Source organism: Lampetra planeri, chromosome 43, assembly GCF_965212315.1.
Source record: "Lampetra planeri chromosome 43, kcLamPlan1.2.h2, whole genome shotgun sequence".
Lineage (NCBI taxonomy): Eukaryota > Metazoa > Chordata > Hyperoartia > Petromyzontiformes > Petromyzontidae > Lampetra > Lampetra planeri.
In genome coordinates, this window is record NC_136149.1 from 5,828,140 (window position 1) to 5,849,392 (window position 21,253).

General features: G+C 47.7%; 1 protein-coding gene across 1 annotated transcript in view; it reads left to right on the top strand.

Annotated features, from left to right (window-relative positions):
- The first annotated feature begins 1,668 nt into the window (after positions 1-1,668).
- Positions 1,669-21,253, top strand: part of LOC144732629 (heparan-sulfate 6-O-sulfotransferase 1-like) — a 62,534-nt gene continuing 42,949 nt past the window's right edge. The window contains exon 1 of the mRNA XM_078614129.1: positions 1,669-2,513. Within this exon, the coding sequence (XP_078470255.1) occupies positions 1,951-2,513 (563 nt within the window). The 5' untranslated portion in view covers positions 1,669-1,950. The remainder of the gene's footprint in view (positions 2,514-21,253) is intronic.

The following is a 21,253-nucleotide window of genomic DNA, read 5'->3' on the forward strand; positions in this document are numbered from 1 at the left end:
CACGCCGGCTTGTGCCCGCCCTCACAGTCGGCCATATTTGCGGAATGCACCACGCCGCCGTTGACCCTGGCCATTGACCGGGCAACCCAACGTTCCTACCAGCTCCCTCCGCAGGAATGTGTTTGAGATGATTGACATGCATAGAGATATCCAGATACACACACAGACCCAGTGGGTGTTACGGGTTAACTGATTGAGACGAATGACGGATGCACCACCGCCTGATAGTTCACGGACACTAAGGGGCCGTCCATAAATGACGTCACGCACCTTGGGGGGGGGGGGTGAGAAATGTGACGTCACATCAAAATGCGCAACTTTAAATAAATATAGACAACACGTTCTACTTAATTAAATAGACTTTTTAATAAATGTTTTCTCCTACAACATCAGAGTGCAGCGCCACATTAAATACGCACTACAATGACAATAGTTTAAAGCGATTTGAAACATGTTTTGGGGGGGGGGCAGAGCTTTGTGACGTCATATTTGAGGGGGGGGGGTCAAAAATCATCCAAAATCGCGTGACGTCATTTATGGACGGCCCCTAAACTCATCGCCTGTTGCAAGGAGCGCGCGTCGATAGACAACAACCACAACCACCACCATTCTCCACTAAGTGGCGGTGACGTCACCACGACGCTTGTGCCAGGCTACGTGCACCTTGAGGCCAGACACAGACGCAAGGTCACCGCGCTTGCTCTGCCCCCTACCCCCAACTCGAATCCATCATCTGGCGTCTGATTTGGGGATGCTGCGTAAACAATGAGGGGGTGGGTGTCACGGAGAACGTGATAGCGATCGATTATTCAACTCAAGACTGATGTCTCGTATCGATATTAATCGATACCACCCGAGGGTTGATGCAACCCTCTCAATTAATTGACCCCTAAATTTGTGTTTTTGCCCTTTGCACGTTCATTTCTGTTTTTAAGTAAACCTTACTTTAGAAGTATATATTGCGTTTTAGATAATTAAATGGGGGTCACGAGACATCTGGACCGCTTTGTAGACTAAAACCGGGCACATTTGCCTCTAGGACAACATGAGGTCTGTGAGCACAATGCAGTTGGATTGTGATACATTTATAAACTGTGATACAGTTATAAACTGTGAAACATTTATAATCTGTGATACAGTTATAAACTGTGATAAAGTTCAACACGGCGGATTGCGTTACAAATCAATTCCTTCTGCCACACGAAATTTTAGATGCCAGTCAGAGGCGGATCTCGAAACTCCCCTACATTCACATATAAATCACAACACTCATTCAATCGCGTATCTACTCCGCTAATCAATAGAATATTCTAATTCCTTTTGATTCTTACGGCGAAATATCGAACGGGCGAAACCGGGACAGGCGGCCCCTCCCCCCTGCCTGCCTCTTCTATGCAGCGTCGAGCCCCTACGTAAGATGGCCGCCAACGTCCCCCCCCCCTCTACAACAGCCCTGACGTCAGGTCCGCGGGGCGTGTGTGGGAGGGGGGCGTTGACGGCCATCTTACGTAGGGGCCCAACGCTGCAGGCGGGCGAAACCCGAAATAGGCGTCAACCGCCACCCCCCTGCCTCGAGCCCCTACGTAAGATGGCCGCCAACGCTCCACCCCCCCCTGCTCCACAACAAGTCCCCGCGTCACGCGGACGCAACGTCACCGCGCGACGTGACGTCACCGCGCGACGCGCGCACTGCACGCCGGGATGAGGGAGCCATGGGGGACCGCGGCGCTGTTGGGCGCCTTCTGCTCCCACCGGCCGCGCCGCGACTCCCTGACGGTGGCGCTTGTGGCGGTGGCGGCGGTAGCGGTGGTGGTGGTGGCGGCCGCGTGATTCGCCGGGGCTGAGCGCTAGCGGTGGTGGGCACACGAGCGCGGTTGTTGTCACCCTCAGGGTTATTTTGCTGGGGTAGGTAGGGGGGTGGTTCGCCGGGCGCCTTTTCATGGACGAGAGATGGACCAGCGGCTGAGCAAAGCGCTGCTGGTGGCGGCGGCGGCCCTCATCTTCTTCACCATCGCCTACCAGTACGTGTGCCCGGGCGCGGGCTGCGGCCTCCTGCTACTCACGCCGCCGCCACAGGCCCATCGCGGCGGCGGCGGTGGCGGCGGATCATCGTTGTCGTCGTCCCTTTGGTCTCTCTCTTCCTCCTCGTTGGACCCCTACCCGGCGCCCGACCCTCACTACGTGCGCAAGTTTCACTTCGCGACGCGCGACCTCGACAAGACGGTGCCCTTCGACCTCAAGGGCGACGACGTGATCGTGTTCCTGCACATCCAGAAGACGGGCGGCACCACGTTCGGCCGCCACCTCGTGCGCAACATTCAACTGGAGCTGCCGTGCGAGTGCCGGGCCGGGCAGAAGAAGTGCGCCTGCCTGCGGCCCGGCAGACGCGACACGTGGCTCTTCTCGCGCTTCTCCACGGGATGGAGCTGCGGCCTCCACGCAGACTGGACCGAGCTCACGAGCTGCGTGCCCGCCGTGCTGCAGCGCAAGGGCAGCCGACTCGACGCCAAGAGGTAAACACCCCCCCCCCCCAACAACAACAACAACAGCCACCCCCCCCAAACAACAACAGCCCCCCAACAACAGCCATCCCCCCCAACAACAACATCCCCCCCCCAACACCCCCCCCCCCAATAACACCCCCCCCGACCCATAACAGCCCCCCCCAACAACAGCCACCCCCCCCCAACAACGTCCCCCCAACAAAAGCCACCCCCCCCCCCCCAACAACAGCTCCCCCCAACAACAAGAATCCCCCCAACAACAGCCCCCCCAACAACAGCCACTCCCCCCCCCCCAACAACAGCCCCCCCCAACAACAGCCATCCCCCCCCCAACAACTGCCCCCCCAACAACAGCCATCCCCGCGATACACGCACGCACTGCTACTCTGTTGAACTTCTTTCGCACCGCACGTGGCCAACACGTTGCTAATCGGAGGTGCGTTTGACTCGTTACACCTGGACGATGGTGAGGCTTTTCACAGCTTTCCCGGCTATTTTACAACGGGGAGATCCGCGGTGCGTTAAACACAGCAAACACAAAGACGACGACAACATTGCAAATAACGAGTACAGACTGCTTAAGATAATAGCGATGCTCTTTCATTGGCGTATTGTTTAGATCGCGCCTTTGATAATGAATGGGGGTACAAAGTCGTGACAGGCATGTACCCCCCCCTCCAACTCGTGTGTGGGGGATGAGATGTTGCTGCTGCTGCCGCCTTTCAAGACCTTGACAACACGGCAGATGTGTCGGGAAATTGTCAAAGTCTTCATCCCACAAACACTTCACTTGCGAGGAGCAATGGCCCCTAAATGGCATCATAGGGTTGACGGAGAGTGCTCAAGGGATACAATCGGGAAAGAGTTGCGGGCGAGCCTTCAAGAGGGTCCTCCACGTTTGTGTCACGCGTGGCCGTGAGCCAGAGACTCATGGACGTGAATTCCGCCAACAGCTGCTGCCTCTCTCTCTCTCTCTCCCAAAGCGTCTCTCTAGCCGACCGCATCTCAAAACCACGCAAACAAATCGGAGAACCCTTTACCCATCCGGGGAGGGTTTGTTTTGTTGTTGTGCTGAGGGTGTGGTTTTTGTGGGGTTGTATTAATTAGAGCAGGCAAGGAGCGTTGACATTCTTACAGGCCTGCGAAGGAATTGAGATGACCTGATGATAGAGATGCTCATGGATACGATTCATAGAAACAATGGCTGGGGGGGAAATTACTTGGGGCTGTGCGGTGTTGATGGCCATAGCAAATTAATTCTAGAATGTAGGAGCAGCAACAGGGAGCACGACCTCCTCTTGATCGAGGGTTGTTGACAGAAAGCTGTTGCTACTGGAACGGTGGCGAGATGTTAACTACCTCGCCTGGTACGCAGGAGGACGTGAATTTGATCCCGACCCTGACGCCTGCTGCTGTATATTTGGAGTTTGCGTGTCTCTCATCCCCCTGCGGTCACGTGGATTTTTCTCCGGGTCCTCCGGTTTTTCACTTAACATTTAGAAACATACGTTTAGAATATGTGGCTGATAAACATTTCCACGCGATAAGCCACTAAGTTGGGCTATCATTTGTGGCCAGGTCGCTTCTGAAAAAGAGCTACGTAGCTTTGTGGGCCTTACCTGGTAAAATAACAAAAAATAGTTACAAGTTAAAGTTGAATGGGCCAGTCGTGATGATGGTGGCCGGGAGATAAATATTCACCATCGTCGTCGTTACTTATGAGGTTGCGATGTTGTAGTTGTTGCGGTGATAGATTTACACCGTACATACCATTTAAGGGTGAACCCAGTGATTGGAGGCGAATATGAGTTTGTGTTGTGGGGAACGTGATGGATGAATCTTTTCATCATGGAACAGGCAAGCCAGGATGTAGGGACATTTAGAGGTGAGTGCGGTGATAGACTGGTGGCTCTGCCATTTACAATGGGGCGACCGGGGCGGGTGAGGGGGGTCGCAGTGATCCCCCCTTTCCAGGTACCCTCCCCATCCTTTACCCCAACACCCCCCCAACATTTCCAGGACCCCCAACTCACCAACCCTCCCTCCAGCACAGCGGGAGTCACCCTGGAGGGGGGGGGTTGATGCACAGTGGTGTAGGGACACGGGCTCCTGTGGATTCAGGTGAACGTGACGAAACCGCCAAGGTGGAGTGCGTCACCATTACTGTAACCGTAATCGCCACGAGTTATATTTGCTCTGGTTTAGGTGGCATCATTGGAGGATTGGAGGGGGGGGTCATTATGTGTATGGTGTGATGATAATTAGGGGTCTGCACAGACTCTAACCGCTAGAATGGCGCACCACGTTCGAGGTGTAAGAGGGCAGGACGCTGTTGAGTGGGGGAGTTAATCGTTGTCGTGATGGCAAACGAGCAGATGGGGCAGGCTGTCCGTTAGGACGGGAAGGTGATGGGAGGGAAGGGCCTGGATGATCACCTTGTGTATTTCACAAAGGTGGATCGTGGCTCACAACCTCGATTTATTCCACGCTTCACCAAACCAAAATATTACGGTGGGCCTTAAATCCAGCAGTCGATTGCTCATGACTGATGATGATGATGTGTGTGTGTGCACGCATCTTTCTAAATTGATAACGCCGCTACGGATGGACTTTGCCATTGTGGAAATATGGCATTTGTTAATCAATTTTGTGGTTTTATTTATGTCTACTGTGTTCATTTCAACGCCTATGTATTTGTCTTATTTAATTGATTCGTGTGGGTTTCTGTCAACGTGTTTGTCAATTATTCTCTTTCATTGCCCTGTGTTTCTGTTGATCAAATCGAAAACATCAGGGCACACCTGGGAATTTTCCCGCGGCACCACCGGTTGCAAAGCTCTCCGGCCTCGTGGTTACAAGGGGGCAGGGCGAGGGTTCTCTGTCGTGCCTGTGCACCGTAAAAATCGTGGTTTATGTTGTGCACGGCTAGATAACATAGCGGGTCGGGTCGTAGGCTTGACTGAACAGCCCCGTGATCGGGCGCGCTTGCCAATAAACCATTTTGCACGGGGTGGTGGTTTCAATCCCATCTCCATTAAGTCTGCACATTCGGCAAATTTTGCTGCCAAGATACAATGATCGCTGGTTTTGTCTCCTGACTCTGCGGAGAAGCAGGTGGTGTGCATTGGGTACGTACCCACAGGCTTCGTGGGCGACTGACGGATTTGTACTGCTGCACGCAACATGTGTGACGTAGTTTATAATCAGTGTGCTGGCCACCAAAGCTTGGCTAGCAATCCTGTGAGACAATTTACAAACTGGTACACACGCAGACAGCCATTTGTACACACGCACTGTTACGTGCGTACAGACAGCCTGGTGAACACACTGATGCATAGGGGCACAGATTAGGAATGTGGAAATCCGTAAATTGATGTATTAATCTTACGTTCACGGTACATGTGTACAAATCTGTGATCTTACATAAACAAATAATTGGGTGACCAAAACTATAAACGAGACGAAAAAAATTAGGTTCTGGAAATAAAAAAAACCCTGAATAGCGACAATGTATTGTCATAAATGTCATGTCTAGTACTTTGTTTGATAGATAACAGGATAGGCAATGTACACATTGTGACATGGTCGTAGCTTGTGACATGGTGATAGCGCACTGGTGAGCAGAACAATGTGCAGACACATTCTGATGAACATTAATTGTTATCGATGTACAATAATAATCATAGATACAAACTCTGGTATGAAACCAGACACAGTTGAAACAAGCAGACACTCAATATGTGCAGCACATACAAGACTGCAATCAGAGGCTGAGGAATATGACACACACTGACAAGACACAGACACAAAGGTCAATTTGAAAGTTACGTAAACAGTATGATAGATGGTTATACACAAGCATTGCAAATAGCTATCCTGCAGCACCCAATCACGCAAATACGTATTCTTGTGTAACCTTGTGTTCGATCTTTCTATTTTTACCGTTTCAATACAATACCGTAGTAAAAAAAATGATGCGTATTTTTACCCATACATATTTTGTATTATCAATAATGCTTAACAAAGAAAACAATTTCACGATTAGCGTGTTCTTCCTGTGAATGTGAATTTCACTTAGAGCACATTGTGTGTGTGCGCGTGAACACGTTTTAAACAACCGGGGTGGTCAAAGCATTTCTGTTTTAAGTTGAAGAATAATTGTCGGACTGGGTAAGTCAATTGGCTGGGCCGAATCTGCTCCACCAGACAATCTGTGGCTCGTGGAGCCACTGACCTCGTTGGGCAACCAGAGGTCACTGCAATTGACTAGAGGCGAAGGGAGCTCACCAAGGAAATAAAAAAGTCCCTTTGCATAGCGAAAATTGTACCAGATCTAGTGCGAGCTTAGATCTCATTTCAAACAGAAAAAATAATGCCAAAATAATGTGGTGCGTGTAAAGCGTGAGCCATGCACAATCCATCCCGTTGCTGGGTAGGCAGAAGAAGAAGAGGCTTTGTAGATGCTTCAGAATTGTTTCGTTTCCACCTGATACAAACGGCAGGTGTGCTGCCAGTCGGTGGCGACAAACATTGGGTTTGACAGACAGTGCTGGCCGCTATTTTGTTGGTAAAAAAAAATACATCGATGTTTCACCAGTTTATTTTCTTTTTCACGTGAAAAACTTTATTAATTTTAAAAATAAGTTTTGGTTACAAAAAACTGAGATCCAGGCTTCAAATTGAAATCCGTGTATTCCTCAGCCTTATGACATTTTCACTTGCAACCGTTTTTTTCTCTCCAGACCTATTTATTTAATTTGCTTATTTTGAAACGATGATTTGACCTGAATTGTGCTTTCAGGTTGCATTAAAAAAAGAGTTGAATCTTCACCGCTTGACACAATTGCAGACAAACTAAATTGTCGACGCAAAAACGGTGGACTGGCCACGTTCCTTTTGTTGAACAAAACTTCCACTGCGTGTGCTGGAAATCAACGTTGCTGTATACATGTTGTGCTATCTGTTCGGGGGTGTTTTTTTACACTTAAATCAAGCTTCACGCTCTTGAATACATTTCCGGATTAATGGGCTCGCATGGCAGCGTCTGCAAAGCAAGAACGAGTCTCCATCTGCTATCCAACAGTGATTTTTCCCTCCTCCGTTTCATGAATTACATCCCAATTATGCAATCATCCTGCAGACACAGCGTAAAGCATCCCCCCGCCCCCCATAACATACATCATAGCAGCAAGTCACATTGATAGATGGTCTACAGGTGATGTAGGCCTTTGGAATCCTTTAAGGATTAATCTTTCTGTAAGTTATTAAAAATGTTCTTGCTTCGTCCGGTAGAGAAGTGAATGGTTCACTGCATATTTGCTGACCAAGTCATCATTGTTGAACCGAATTTAGATCTAAATTTAGTGCAGTGAATGATTCAAGGATATTGGCCGTGTGCGTGCATTATCGTCGCACAGTAACAACTGAGACGATGTTCGGTTTTTTTTTAGCCTCGAGATGAGCTGCCCAGATCTGAAGCCAAAGGCATTGCACTTTGTTGTGCACAGTACGGAATTTTCCCCTAAGTGCAAAGTTCTGCACGTGGGGACACTTACGCTTGATATAATTTGTTGGCTTTCATTATCAAGTTATTTCTGCTTCTAAACACTCCAGTCTACTATCGCTCGTCTATGTATGTCCTTGTCCACCTTCGCTAGATGCCGCAGGGAAACTTTGATGTGTATTCATAATGGCGTCCTTCCGACAGATGTATGCATCCAGTACAGTGCGCTTGCATGTTAACGCCTGTTGTTGTTCTCATGATTAACTTGGATCCCAAATGAATGTTCAGCCTTTCTTCTTACGGTTCTTAAATCATGTCCTGCGACGAATTTACAGTGGCTATAATAGCTGTGCGATCAGCGAGCCCCAGATAGTTAATGTTTTTTTGTATATTTGTTTATTTATTCATCCAATTATTGCGTGATGCCGTTTAACGTTGCTGTAAATAACGTTGGCGGGAGATTACCGCTTTGCCCGACTCCCTTTGTTTTATATTTTCTAACTTTGTTGAGGAACCTCAGTGTTTATCGTTTATACTTATTTGTATTTAGGGCTTCACTTTTGAGAGCTTGGTTCGCTGCGTACATTGCCACTGAATCGCATACAAAAGGACGGACCGCACCTAAGACGATAGAAATGACTTCGATGGAGCTATGAGATCACGTTCACGTGGGGAGCGGTCGTGCAGCTTTTCGTGCGCTGATAACCAAGTTCAATTCATGGCCAACACCAGTGATAATTATCTGAAACAGTCCTGGGTCTCTCCTAGGTCGACTCAGCCCCAAATCAGTACCCGGTACGGCTACCAGGCGCGGTGCTGGCCACCCACCCCCTCGCGTACCGTGGCGGCGGCCGTCATAGGTGCTTGCTAACAGCACTTGCTCCAACAGTCTCTTAAATCTATACGGGTGACCTTTGTCTTTGTGGATTCGCAACACTGAGACACCGTGATGGAGGGGGGCCTTCATCTAGCAGAGCACAGACAATGACGGATAAGGTTGGATATTCGAAGTACAGACATTCTCAGGAAGCCGTACACGGCAATAAGCAACAAGACAAAACAATATTAAATCATTTTACTCTACACAACATGTTTACCCTGTACTCTGTTTTTTTCGGTAAAGTGACGTAGGTAAAAAAGTAAATAAAATAAAAAAACTTAATTTAATATATCTTTTTTATCTACGTGACTTTACCTAAAAAACCAAAGAGTACGAATCTTTGCAGTCATGAAAGCTTCAAATCTAGAATGTTTACCCTGTGCATAAAATGAGCAGTAAAAAATGTGTCCCTGCCTCCCAATGCTCACTCTTTCTTCCCACTGCTCCATGGACCTCGGCTGCTCTCCGGCTTTGTTCAGAATGGGTGGGGCAATTAGCAGATAGCAGCACAATATAAATGTTGGGCGTTAAAGGTCCATGTGCTATTTGTATACTGTATTCATTTTCAACCTTGCTCTAAACGGCCTTTCCTTACCTAGCTACTCACAAATGAATGTTAATTGGGAGGAAAAAAACAGTAATTGGCATCTGTGTTTTTGGCACGGCTTCGTTTGAGCAGCCAATATGCTTGCATTCGGTACGGAAAGGTGGCTATGCAGTTGTGTTGTTGTCGCTCCACGCATAAGCATCATTGTTGCGTCCCACTTGACTTTGACAACACGGTGACTCTGTGGGTCTGTATGGAAGGCACTCGTCTGAATTGCTGTGAAGGCCGCCCAAGAGTTCTCCCGTTGTTGGCCAAAGTCATTTGATGTGGTACTCCCTTGCACAGAATACTTAGCGCTTTGTGTTCATTAAAGCGTTGGGTGCACACAGCAGCAAATTTCGAGCTGAAGGAAACCTTTACTCTTGTGTCTACCTACCGCGTGTTTGCGTTCGTTGTTTTAAAATCGGTCTGTCGTATCTGCATTTGCTCCATTAGCGATGTTACATTTTTCAAAAAGGTGATTTATTTTAAAGTTGGTTTTGGATCCTTATTGAAAAGCAGCGGGTTTTAATGACGTCGTCTGGCACCTGCCCGTTAGAGGGAAGAAAAAAAAACAATCACCTTGAAATGTCTGCTGCTTCGGAGGCCGCTCACGAGTAAACACTGGTAGGAATTGTGGCAGTGGTCGGTCGTGGGTATATTTAGGATTAGGGTTACGACTCGCAGGTTGTTGTGTGTTCATCAGCAATAACACCAATCAAAAAACATGACACGTTCATGGTTACTGTCAATTTAAGTCTCGGCTCCCATCCAAAATTACAATGTGCAATACTGTACTCAGTCTTGAAGACTATTTTTCTAAATTAAATTGAGTTATTTAAAAATGTCCACAATTATGAAATGAATCCTTGTAAAAAGGTTTTGGTTTTGTTGCCAGAAAAAAGGGGAACAACCCTATTATTACGTCCACAATTGTTGCCAGAAAAGGAACATCATTATTTTGTACAATTTAGCTTTCCTGCACGGGGGGGGGGGGCACTGTGGTTGTGGACGGCTTTTGGCAAGGACGACCCGACAACCCAGCAGCAGCGGCAGCAGCTTTTGTTTAATTGGCCGCACTAGCCGGTTCAGATTCACAACAACGATAATTGTGTCCAGAGTTGACCCCAGCGTAAATGCTGTTGGAAAACATTGCTCTGAAAGGTTTATGGACTTAATGTCATATTTGCAATGCAATATACTTTTCATATTCACTATTCTACTACCCACAATTCACCAAGAGATGCCGCCTAATAATTTCTTACGCCGTGTCTAGGTCAATGATATGCAGATTTAATGAGCAGACTTTTCGCTGACACTTTTGGCCAATGGTTATCGCAGTTCAGTTGTGTTTCGTAATTTCTCAACCAAAAATACTGAGATACATTGCCTCTGTTGTCAGGATAGGTGTGGATGAGCCACTCGGGAAACGCTTTTACTGCACATATTCACCCTTCCAGACTTGTGTGAGCATTTCTGGAGGATGTTAATATTTCGAGAGTTATTCGATTTTATATGTAGAAATAATTGCTGAAGAACAATGGTCACACATTGATAAATTATAATCAATTAAGATTTTGATTCTTGAAACTTCAAGTCGTCGTCTAGAGCAGTGCTACCCAACACAGTGGTTCCACTGACCACTGGTGGTCCGCAAGACCATGGGAAGTGGTCTGCAGGAATGTTCCAGAATCGATAATTTGGAATGATATTTTTTTAGAATTATATTTTGTTGATGCACGGTGGTACAGAGGTTTTTTTTATGGTTTGACAGCGGTCCATCGGTCCAGAAAGGTTGCAAACCACTGGTCTGTCTTTAGGTTGGTGAACAAAGTATCAAGTTCACCCAAGGTTCATGGAAACTGCTTACATTCTTTGGCGATTAAATTCATCTACAGTTAATTATCAATACCCGAGTTGGGTCATTGCGCGTGTGTCCACACGACAAAGCAGATGGTTAACAATTGTGTGCAATGCTGGTTAGAGGCCTCCGACAGACGGCATATTCTGTGTTTTTGCTTTTGAATCCATGAGTTGATGAGCATGCCGGGCCAAATAGCACGTGCCAGCTAAAGGTCTTGCGCATATTGAATCTGAACGTGGAAGTATTTTTGATCAACGAGAAAACATTTGCATTGAGTTGCACACGGGTGTATAGTGAAACCTTCCAATGCTGGACTTGAATGAGCGAGTACATTGAGGTATGGGTAAGTCCGTTAAGGCTGACGGAGGAGTGAGGGGGTTTAAACTCCTGACCGGAACACTGCTCGTGTGAGAGAATTTGTTGAGGATATTCATGGGGGAGGCGTGAAAGCGAAACCTTCGACAAGCGAGAAAGAGAGGGGGGGGAGGAGGGTTTGTTAAAATGGCACACGGTCAAGGAAGGTGGCAGCGCGATCGCCGGCTGCCCCGGACATTGACTCTGGGGTGCCGCAGAGAAACGCTTCCATTATAAGATGCAGTGATGCGTCACTTTGGCGGCATAGGGGAGAGGGAAGAGGTGGAGGAGACCCGACTGAACTGTGCCTGGCAGAGCGATGGTGGTGGGAGAGAGATAGCGCTACGCTGCGCTATGAACCTGGCAACCCGAGTTCGATTCCCGCTCACGGCCGACACAAGTGACGATTATCTGAGCCAGTCCTAGGCCCTCCCCTTGGTCGATTCGGCCTCAAATGAATATCTGGTGCGGTGCGTGAACATTGCCACTGGGGAGACAAAGGAGGCTGGGCGTGGTGTTGGCCACCTACCACTTTCGTGTGCCATGCCGGCCTAAATAGGTGCTCGCTAACAGCGCTCGCCCCGACAGTCTGTTGAGGCTACACGGGGGATCTGTTGTCGTTGTGACGTCATGGGCACCTGCGCGCTGGTTGTGATACAGACCCTTTTGTGCAACGGAAGGTCACGGCTTCCATCCACTGCCCCTGGCTCCATGCTCCCCCCCCTGATGCACCGTGCCGTGCTTCAGACATGCGGCGAGTGCAAGCTGATGTAACGTTTTTTATGTTTCTTGGCTTACGTTCGCGCATTATTTCCGTGTGCTCATTGTGCTTTTGCAAACCTTTTGTGTGAATGAGGCTTCATTTTTTGTAAATGGCAGGTTTTTGTCGGTTTCCTTTTGGCACCAGGAAGGGCTCTTGTGCGATATCTAAGATGGACAATAGAGGCTGGACTTAACCTAAGGCTAGTGGTATCCACGCGCAAAATGTCTCTTGGTGCAGTGGATGCCAGCAGCATCGTGCCTTTGGTGATGCAACAATGGACGTTGGCTCAACATTTCTCACTCGATATTCTGAACATTTCAATCCGTGGAACCAATTCCATATCGGGCACCGCAGTACTGTTCGCTGTCCTTCCTCCCGCACCTCCGATTAGCGCGGTTGGCTACGTACGGTGCGAAAGAAGTTCAAAGTGCGTACGTACATCATCGTGCGCCATGACTATTTGCACTGCTGGATGGAGGCCTCTCCACCCCATTGCCAACGCGCATTCGTGATGGACAGAACTCGTGCGCGATGACCACCGCGCTCGGACTTGCGTGGTCCTGCATTTCCACATCTCATTCCGGTCACGGTTCTCGTCAAACAATTAAAAATGTTCTCGTTTCATTTAATGGTTGCATTTGCATTGTCCGTCAAATTTTTTTCCCTGTCGCATTTATTTAATTACGGTGAAGGAAAACATTTGCAAATGATTGATATCAATCGCAAATAATGTATTCAACATGCGTTAACCTTGAGCTTAAGAAACAATATTAATTGACGAATCATTATACACACCCTTAATTTCCCGGCAGCAAGGGCCACACTTAGGCCTTTATATATATAAAAGAAACAATATGTTGGCCACTTATTCTTAGGTTTTTTCAGGAATAAATGCGTAGGTAAAAAATGTAAATTAATAAAATAAAATAAAAATCACGACGTTTCGGAGGCAACACAAGCTGCCGTCTTCAGGTGGAACCGTCACAGCACGATTGCTGTTTCAAGTACTTGGAACCGTCACAGCACGATTGCTATGAATCCTTGCAGTCACGAAAGCTTCAAATCTAGAATTAATATGTTGGCCACTGCATAATCCTTAAGTGCTTGCCTGGTGAAAGGATGTATAGAGTGAACAAGATCACATTCACTTCACAGTTCTGTGCCTATTTTGTTATGCAATGTAGATTACGGAGAAACACGTGAGCAGAGTTGACGCCTGGCCCACTTGCTCTGAAGAAACTCACGCTGCGTTTATAAGGAGAGGTTCGTCATTGAACTACAGACAATTGCTTGGTTGTAGCATAAGCACGCTATCTTGATCCCTTGCCTCTGGGTACTTGTGCGAGTGTGTGTCCAGCCCATGTGTCATGTGCCAAGGAATCTACTACTGCCTTTTTTATGGAATTGTAGGGATACCAGAGAGTCCTTTACCATCCCTTTCCAGGGCTGGAAATGGGAAGGAATTACTGGGGGAACTCATAAATGATTCCCCTCGCCATCACTCAATCTGAGGAGGAGGAGCTTTGCTCCGTGTGTGGGTCTCTGTGCATGTTTCTGGATCTCTAATTGTGTATCTGGGTCTCTCAATGTGTCTGTGGGTTCATCTTCAGTGGGTCTCTGTGTGTCAGTGGGTCTCTGTGTGTCTGTGGGTCTCTAATTGTGTTTGTGCGTGTCTGTGGGTCTTTCTGTTAGTCTTGGGGTCTAAGCGTTCCTGGGCGTTCTGGCCCATTTCCACCACTGCCCCTCTCCCCACCACAAGCTGCAGCTGTTTTGCAAGCTGCTTCGCCTTTCTTTTGAAATTGTTGACGAGAGGCCTTGGCACAGTTTGCAGCATCTACAGTCTAATTGCCCAGAGCAGCCAGTCGTGACGCATTGCCTAATCCCGGGGCTCTCACTTCGACTCAACACCTCCGGACCCAAGCCCCAACCTGTGCTTTCATGCTCGTTCCCTTCGCTGTCGCACACCTCGCATTGTCTTCATCCTCCAGCAGCAGAGGCGTCCATAGACGCCACATCAGGAATGTGCTGTGTGTCGTGCAGTACGTTTAGTGGTTTATTTGTGTCTTGTGTTCGTGCTCAAAATTTACATTTTGACGGTGCTTGCGTGAGGTTCATGGTCCCGAGCCACAAGTGGTAATTCCGTTTTATTACGGCAGGAACAATTGTTGATATTCCTGAGCTTGGAAGGCGTGAACCTCGTCACCCCTCTTTAAATGGACACATGCTAGTGAATGGTGATAGCTTACATAATTCCCCACGTTGCATGAACATGTGTGCGGGAACCTCCGTCGCTCCTCAAAAATGCAGCACGGTGCTGTGGCTGTCTATGGCTTCTTCCACATACTCACAAGTTATACCCATATGGGCTGGCACAGTTCCTTCAGACATTCCTACCGATTGTTTTTTCTCGCCTGTCCAGCAGTTTGCATTAGGTTCGGGTGCCGTGCGGGCTAAAATAATGACGCATCCACGCCAAACGAGTCCCGGAGTCGTCTTTTGATTAAAGCGAGCGTGCCCCTAACATATGCTGAATGCTTATTGAACAGGGCATTTGCTGACACGCGGAGGAAATATTTCGGTAGTCTTGTTGGGCAGTTTCGGAGCGCAAGCACGTGGGTGTGCTGTTAATAAAGTGGCTTTGCACTCCACGTCCGTAATTTGAGAAGGGGATTGCTGTATCATATTTATGAACTGTAATGCCCACCCGTTTAAAGCAATTTCAATGGACTTTACCTTAATTAGTTCCTCATTTGACAATCACGCCTTATTCTTCCTCGCCTTCTCCACAATTGCTTTCGTTTTGTTCAACTTAACAGTCAAGGCTGTCTTGACAAAATGACTTGCGAAGAAGACGCCAGCCGAGCACATGAAATAATGTGTGTTAAGCCACACACGTGCATGGCAGCCAATTATTTTTAAACACAGAGAGAATTGGGTTGATTTAAAAACTTGTCGAACGAAAACGATCTCACCGTAAATTAACCATTAATGCTGCCTGCCCGACTAAAAGTATATATCTGGAGCGTTTACAAAATGTACATTGGTGGCTAGATCATTTTTCTTTGACATCACTGCCAACACACAGTTTCTTAACCCTTTCCCATTCCGAGACATCTGCAAGTTGCAGGGTGGTGTCCCATCCACTGCTAATCTCGGAACGCACAAGCGATTAACGTTTAATTTTATTTAGAGAGATCAAGCGCCATTGTTTTCAAAGACATTGTACTCACCGCAGGGAACTGTAGCGACACAACCGCACGCTACGATAGCTCACGCCAGACTGTACCACACGCCCTCCCGCATGGCCTTGTGGGAACCTCGGTAAATCTTCTGACCTGAAAACGTACCGGTAAAGTAAAAAAAAAATTCGAATCGTTTCTGGTGAATGGAAAAGGGTTAAATCCATCGTTGTCCTCTACTCGTATTCATGTCATTATATATTGAATCTAATTCATTCGCTTAGTCTGGTCTATTGTGGGTGAGGAGAGGCAATGGTTTTGATAATGTCCTTGACGTTCCTCGCAAGACCACTGGTTTCAACAGGGCTACAGATGGGATCGCGGACAGAGAGAGGCATGATCTCACGAGCGGCGGCTTTGTGCGTGTGCTCTATTTCTGGCATGACCGTGTCGGCGCTCATGAAAGCCAAGGCCACACACTTTGGCAGCAGGTTCATCTCAGCAGCGGCAAAAGCATTCGTGACAGTTGCAGCCCCCCCCCGCCCCCCCTGTTCGATGAGCCGAGTTTGCTCGCTGACGGCAGTCATCATGCCCCGTTTGCCGTGACGGAGAAGGCATCGGGTTGGCACCGTTGATCTTGTGCGGATTTGTGCAGCTCCTGTTCAAGATAAGATTCCGTTTTGAAACGTATGCTCAAGCGCAGTTATATAATACGCACGAGATGGCCCCCACAGCGGTGTTGACCCCCCAACCTTTTGTTTGTCGCGTACTCCCTAGGAGACCTATCAACTCACCCAGCACGACGAATGGGGGGTCGGGGGCTGGCCAGAGTATGCCGATCTTGAAAACAAATTAAAATCGATGTATAAAAAAGCACAACCTGCGTTATTCTACACGTATACATATAGGTATTGTGGTAAATGTATGTGTGTGTTTGTACAGGCCAACAAATATAATACTTAAGTTATGGTATGCGATGTGGACTTTGCTGTACTGTAAAGTGTTTGTGTCCCTCGGTCCAAGGTGCTGCCACGTCCCCCATCCCCCCCTCCTCATGCCCCACCACCCCTCCCCTGTCACCCCTCTACACCATACCCCACCCCAGCAACAACAACAACCGCCGTTCACCACAAAGTGGCGGTCACATCACCACTGGCGCTTGTGCCATGCTAGGTGCACTTTGAGGCCCACGTAAAGTGTCGAAAGTCCGCTGGCAGGAGGTCACGGAACAGCCAGCAGGTGCCACGGGTTGATTGAGATCACTGCCAGATGCACCAGCTGTGCCACCGCCGACTGCGCCAACTCGTTGTGTTTTAGCCGCCCGGCGCCCCGCTCGTTGTTGTGAGTGTCGCTCCTCTGCCCTTCCTGGTTGGACGGCGACTGCCTCCAACTCCTCAGCACCGTCGTTCACGAACCTCCTCCACACAGGCTGATCTTGACACTCCTGCTACCAGTCATCGGCAAGCCCAATCAGCACATGAGTCTATCTATCTCTTCCCTAGCCCGTACCGTGCTTGATTAGCCTCCTCTATCTGGCCAAACGCAAGCAGCATGCGGTGGCATCACCCACCACCCCTCCCCTATCACCCCCCCATCACCCCCTTTCCACACGCCCCACCACCCCTCCCCTATCACCCCCCCCTCCCCATCACCCCGTTCCACATCCCCCACCACCAACCCCTCTCCTCTCACCTCCTTCTCACCATCCCCAACACTCAGGTATTGGTGTAAGTTAATTTATTACACTTTTAACTGCTAATTTATAGATTGCACATAATATGACACGTTCTCGTGCATTTTTATTATTCCACGTTGTATATTATTACACACGCTACTGCTACATTCTGGTATGGCAAATTGATATATCTGGCTTGGTAGGATTTGACGATATATTTAATTTAATATTTGAAAAATTTGAATATTTCAATAATGTATTTGTAATTAATATCTAAGACATGTAGTTAATGCTTAATAACATTCGAGTAAATAATCTAATTAAATATTTACACTTCATTTCCATTTTTTTTAATGGCTATTTAAGTGGGGGTCACTCACATCACCAGGACGCAGAGCGTTTGGAAGGTTGGGTGTGGAACGCCAAAGATTTTCCCCGACAGGCTTGACAATCTTCTTGGTTCTTTCGGTAAAGTCACGTAGAAGGGAAGTAATAAAATAATAAAAATAAAACATAATAAAATAATATTATTATGTTTTATTATTTGTATTATTTTATTACTTCCCTTCTACGTGACTTTACCGAAAGAATCAAGAAGATGAATCCCTGCAGTCACGAAAGCTTTAAATCGAGGCTTGACAATGTTTAATACGTAGGCTTTCGTGACCAATATCCATGATAACGTCTTTTGGATTAGATGTGCGTAAGTATAAATGTGTCGTAACCCTCCACCACCCGACACAGCCAGTAATGTTCGTCACGTAAACAACGCGTCAGTTAGTTTACTACTTCAGCACACCGCTGTGTTGGAGAGTAAATCCACAACATTCCGGCAAATCACTCGATGAAGCTGGATGTAATTACCAGCGACATGTCGTATTAAAATTGTAAACGTTGTGGATTTACTCTCCAACACACCGGGTGGGCTGAAGTAGTAACTAATTGGCGCGTTGTTTACGCGACAAACCTTACTTGGGTGGTGGAGGGTTACGATACGTTTATACGATCTAACCAAAAAAACCTTTATTTTGAGGCTTGACAATGTTTTGCTTTATTATTATGTGCATCAGTAAATTACAAATTAAATTAACGCGATCAAAGAGAAAGAGCCTCGGGAGAGCACGACGGGAGCGGCCAAGTGCACGGGTTTACCAAATTTCATCCAGCGGGTGAGTAGCGTAAGGCTTCACAACTTCCCTGACCTCCCGCACCTCCGATGGGCACGGTTGGCTACGTACGGTGCGAAAGAATTTAAACGTACGGTAGGGTTAGAATTTACACCATTGGAACCTCATTTGCCGGTAAAAAATATGATAATTGTTTTTTACCCTTCTATCTGGCAACAAAACTGACACCTTTTTTACAAGGAGTCGTGTTTGCATAGACCACAATACCTGCAGTCATAATGCAAACAAAAAACATAACTCTGATAATGTATGCACTGTCCTTGAAGTTGATTGGTCCACACCCGAGACAGCTTTCCTTAGAGCCTAGTCTCACATGGGTTGGACCAGATGACGCCAAAAGGCGCACAACTCAAAGACAATGCACCATCAGAGTAGGAGAGCTCGGGGTAAGCATTTACACCATTGGAACGAGGTTCCATTGGAATGAGGTTCCAATGGTGTAAATGCTTACCTCGAGCTCTCATACTCTGATGGTGCATTGTCTTTGAGTTGTGCGCCTTTTGGCGTCATCTGGTCCAACCCATGTGAGACTAGGCTCTAAGGAAAGCTGTCTCGGGTGTGGACCAATCAACTTCAAGGACAGTGCATATTATCAGAGTTATGTTTTTTGTTTGCATTATGACTGCAGGTATTGTGGTCTATGCAAACATGACTCCTTGTAAAAAAGGTGTCAGTTTTGTTGCCAGATAGAAGGGTAAAAAAACAATTATCAGGGTTAGAATTGCTAGCGCAGACACTACCGAGCAGCAACCCGCTCGGTCACCCCATGTGACGACCGCCATTTGCGTGAATATTCCCGGGAGATGTCGCACGTAGGGAGATGTCGCACGTAGGGAGATGTCGCGCGCGGGGAGGTGTTGCAAGTACCCCCGGTTATGAAACACTGCTCCTCTGCTCTCCAGACCTTGATTTCTTCAAGCTGCATATTTACATTGTAGACTGCCGTGCAGTTAAGGGACAGTGAGTAATGAGAGTCGCAAGGCTCATTTATTACACGCCGAAACACATCCCTATCCTCAACAAAGCTTATATTTGAAAAATTTAACGGAACTATGTGATCGCACACACGCAGCCTTTGTATGTTTCCAACAGAATTTACCTGGCATCTCTGACACCAAGCGAACCAACAATTAATACAAATTGGCCGAGCGATGGAAATGCCAACCACCGGGGCTCTTCATCGTATTTAACACTTTTACATTTGTCCACATTTATCTCCCGTGTGTGTTGTGTGTGTCCAACGGTTTAGCAGAAAATGTTTTAACTGGTAGGAACCCACTGGTTCCACCAGCCCACAGGGGATTATTGTGTCCATTCGTCGTGCAGGGAGGGGCTGGGTAGGGAGGGGAGGGTGGGGAGGGGCTGGGTGGTGAGGATGGGCCTGGGTGGGGAGGGGCTGGGTGGGGGGTGGGGCTGGGTGGGGAGGGGCTGGTCACCCCGTGGTGCCCTTTTAAAACTCAACGTTTAACCTACTCACGCCGGCTTGTGCCCGCCCTCACAGTCGGGCATATTTACGGAATACACCACGCCGCCGTTGACCCTGGCCATTGACCGAGCAACCCAACGTTCCTACCAGCTCCCTCCGCAGGAATGTGTTTAGGTCACGGAAACATTCCACAGATACGAGAAGAATGTCTAAATTAGCCAATAACTATAATTCTTTCACTCCTAATTACCTGGCATTTGCTCGTTAGATGGAAGTCATTTGACATGCATACGAATTAGTTTCAGCAGCCAATTAACTTTTTCACATTTTAATAATGGGGTTCGTGTTTGTTTTATGATTCTTCACACAGGGTATGAATTACAATTTGAACTGGGTAAACCGTATTATACAATGAGGTTCGTCTGATTCCCACTCATTATGTCATCATGCTGCTATGGGGTTTGAAAACTTGTGGTTGAGATGGGAACCTGCTGGGAGAAACTGGAGCTCAACTGTGTTTCTGCAGAATGTCTGGCTCTAATTAATGCATCGTTTAAAATAACCACAAAATTCCCCAGTTGTGCTCAGTAGTCTGAGCCAAGGCAAAACACAATGCGCTCTTCGAATGCTCCCAAGAGCAGCGTGTGGGAGGTCGCTGCTGCTACTCAGCGAAAGACTTGGCATGGGACTTGAGAGTCTTGCAGCAGCCAAGGACCGACTTGATCCGAGGATTCTCAGCTGGCTACTTGGACATGGTGTCAGTTCAGAGGACTCGTGTGTGTGTGTGTCCATTGTGTGCAATTTTGACATTGCCTCTTACATTATCCTCGCATCTTCTCTCTCGTACTCGGGGCGGAACATGCCTTAACGTGAATGCGAACAATGTCGATGTGTAATTGGCTTCCGCTGGTGTTGGCACAGGATGACTGCACCAGTACTTTGAATGTGCACAGCGGATTCCTGTGGGAAGCTAAGTCAAGGGAACGGTGACTTTTTTTAATTACAGTATTTTATTAACGTGTTGATGAAGACGGATAGAGTGGTGTACAAGCTCATTACCAGTGACGATTTTCTGAAACGGTCCCAGCCCTCCCCTAAGTCGACCCAGCCTCAAACGAGTGCCTGGGACATTGTGTAACCATCTGTAAATCATATTATCTGCTTCAAATGTCTCTCTCTATATACTCATAGTAGATAATCGATTATCCGGCTTCCAACATCTGCCGGTCCCGGGCTGATCCGGTGAAACCGGCATGCACTCCGGTGATCGCTGGAAAACCGCTCGTCCTTAAGGCTGTACCAGTTTGGAGATCTGCACCATGTCCATGCCAA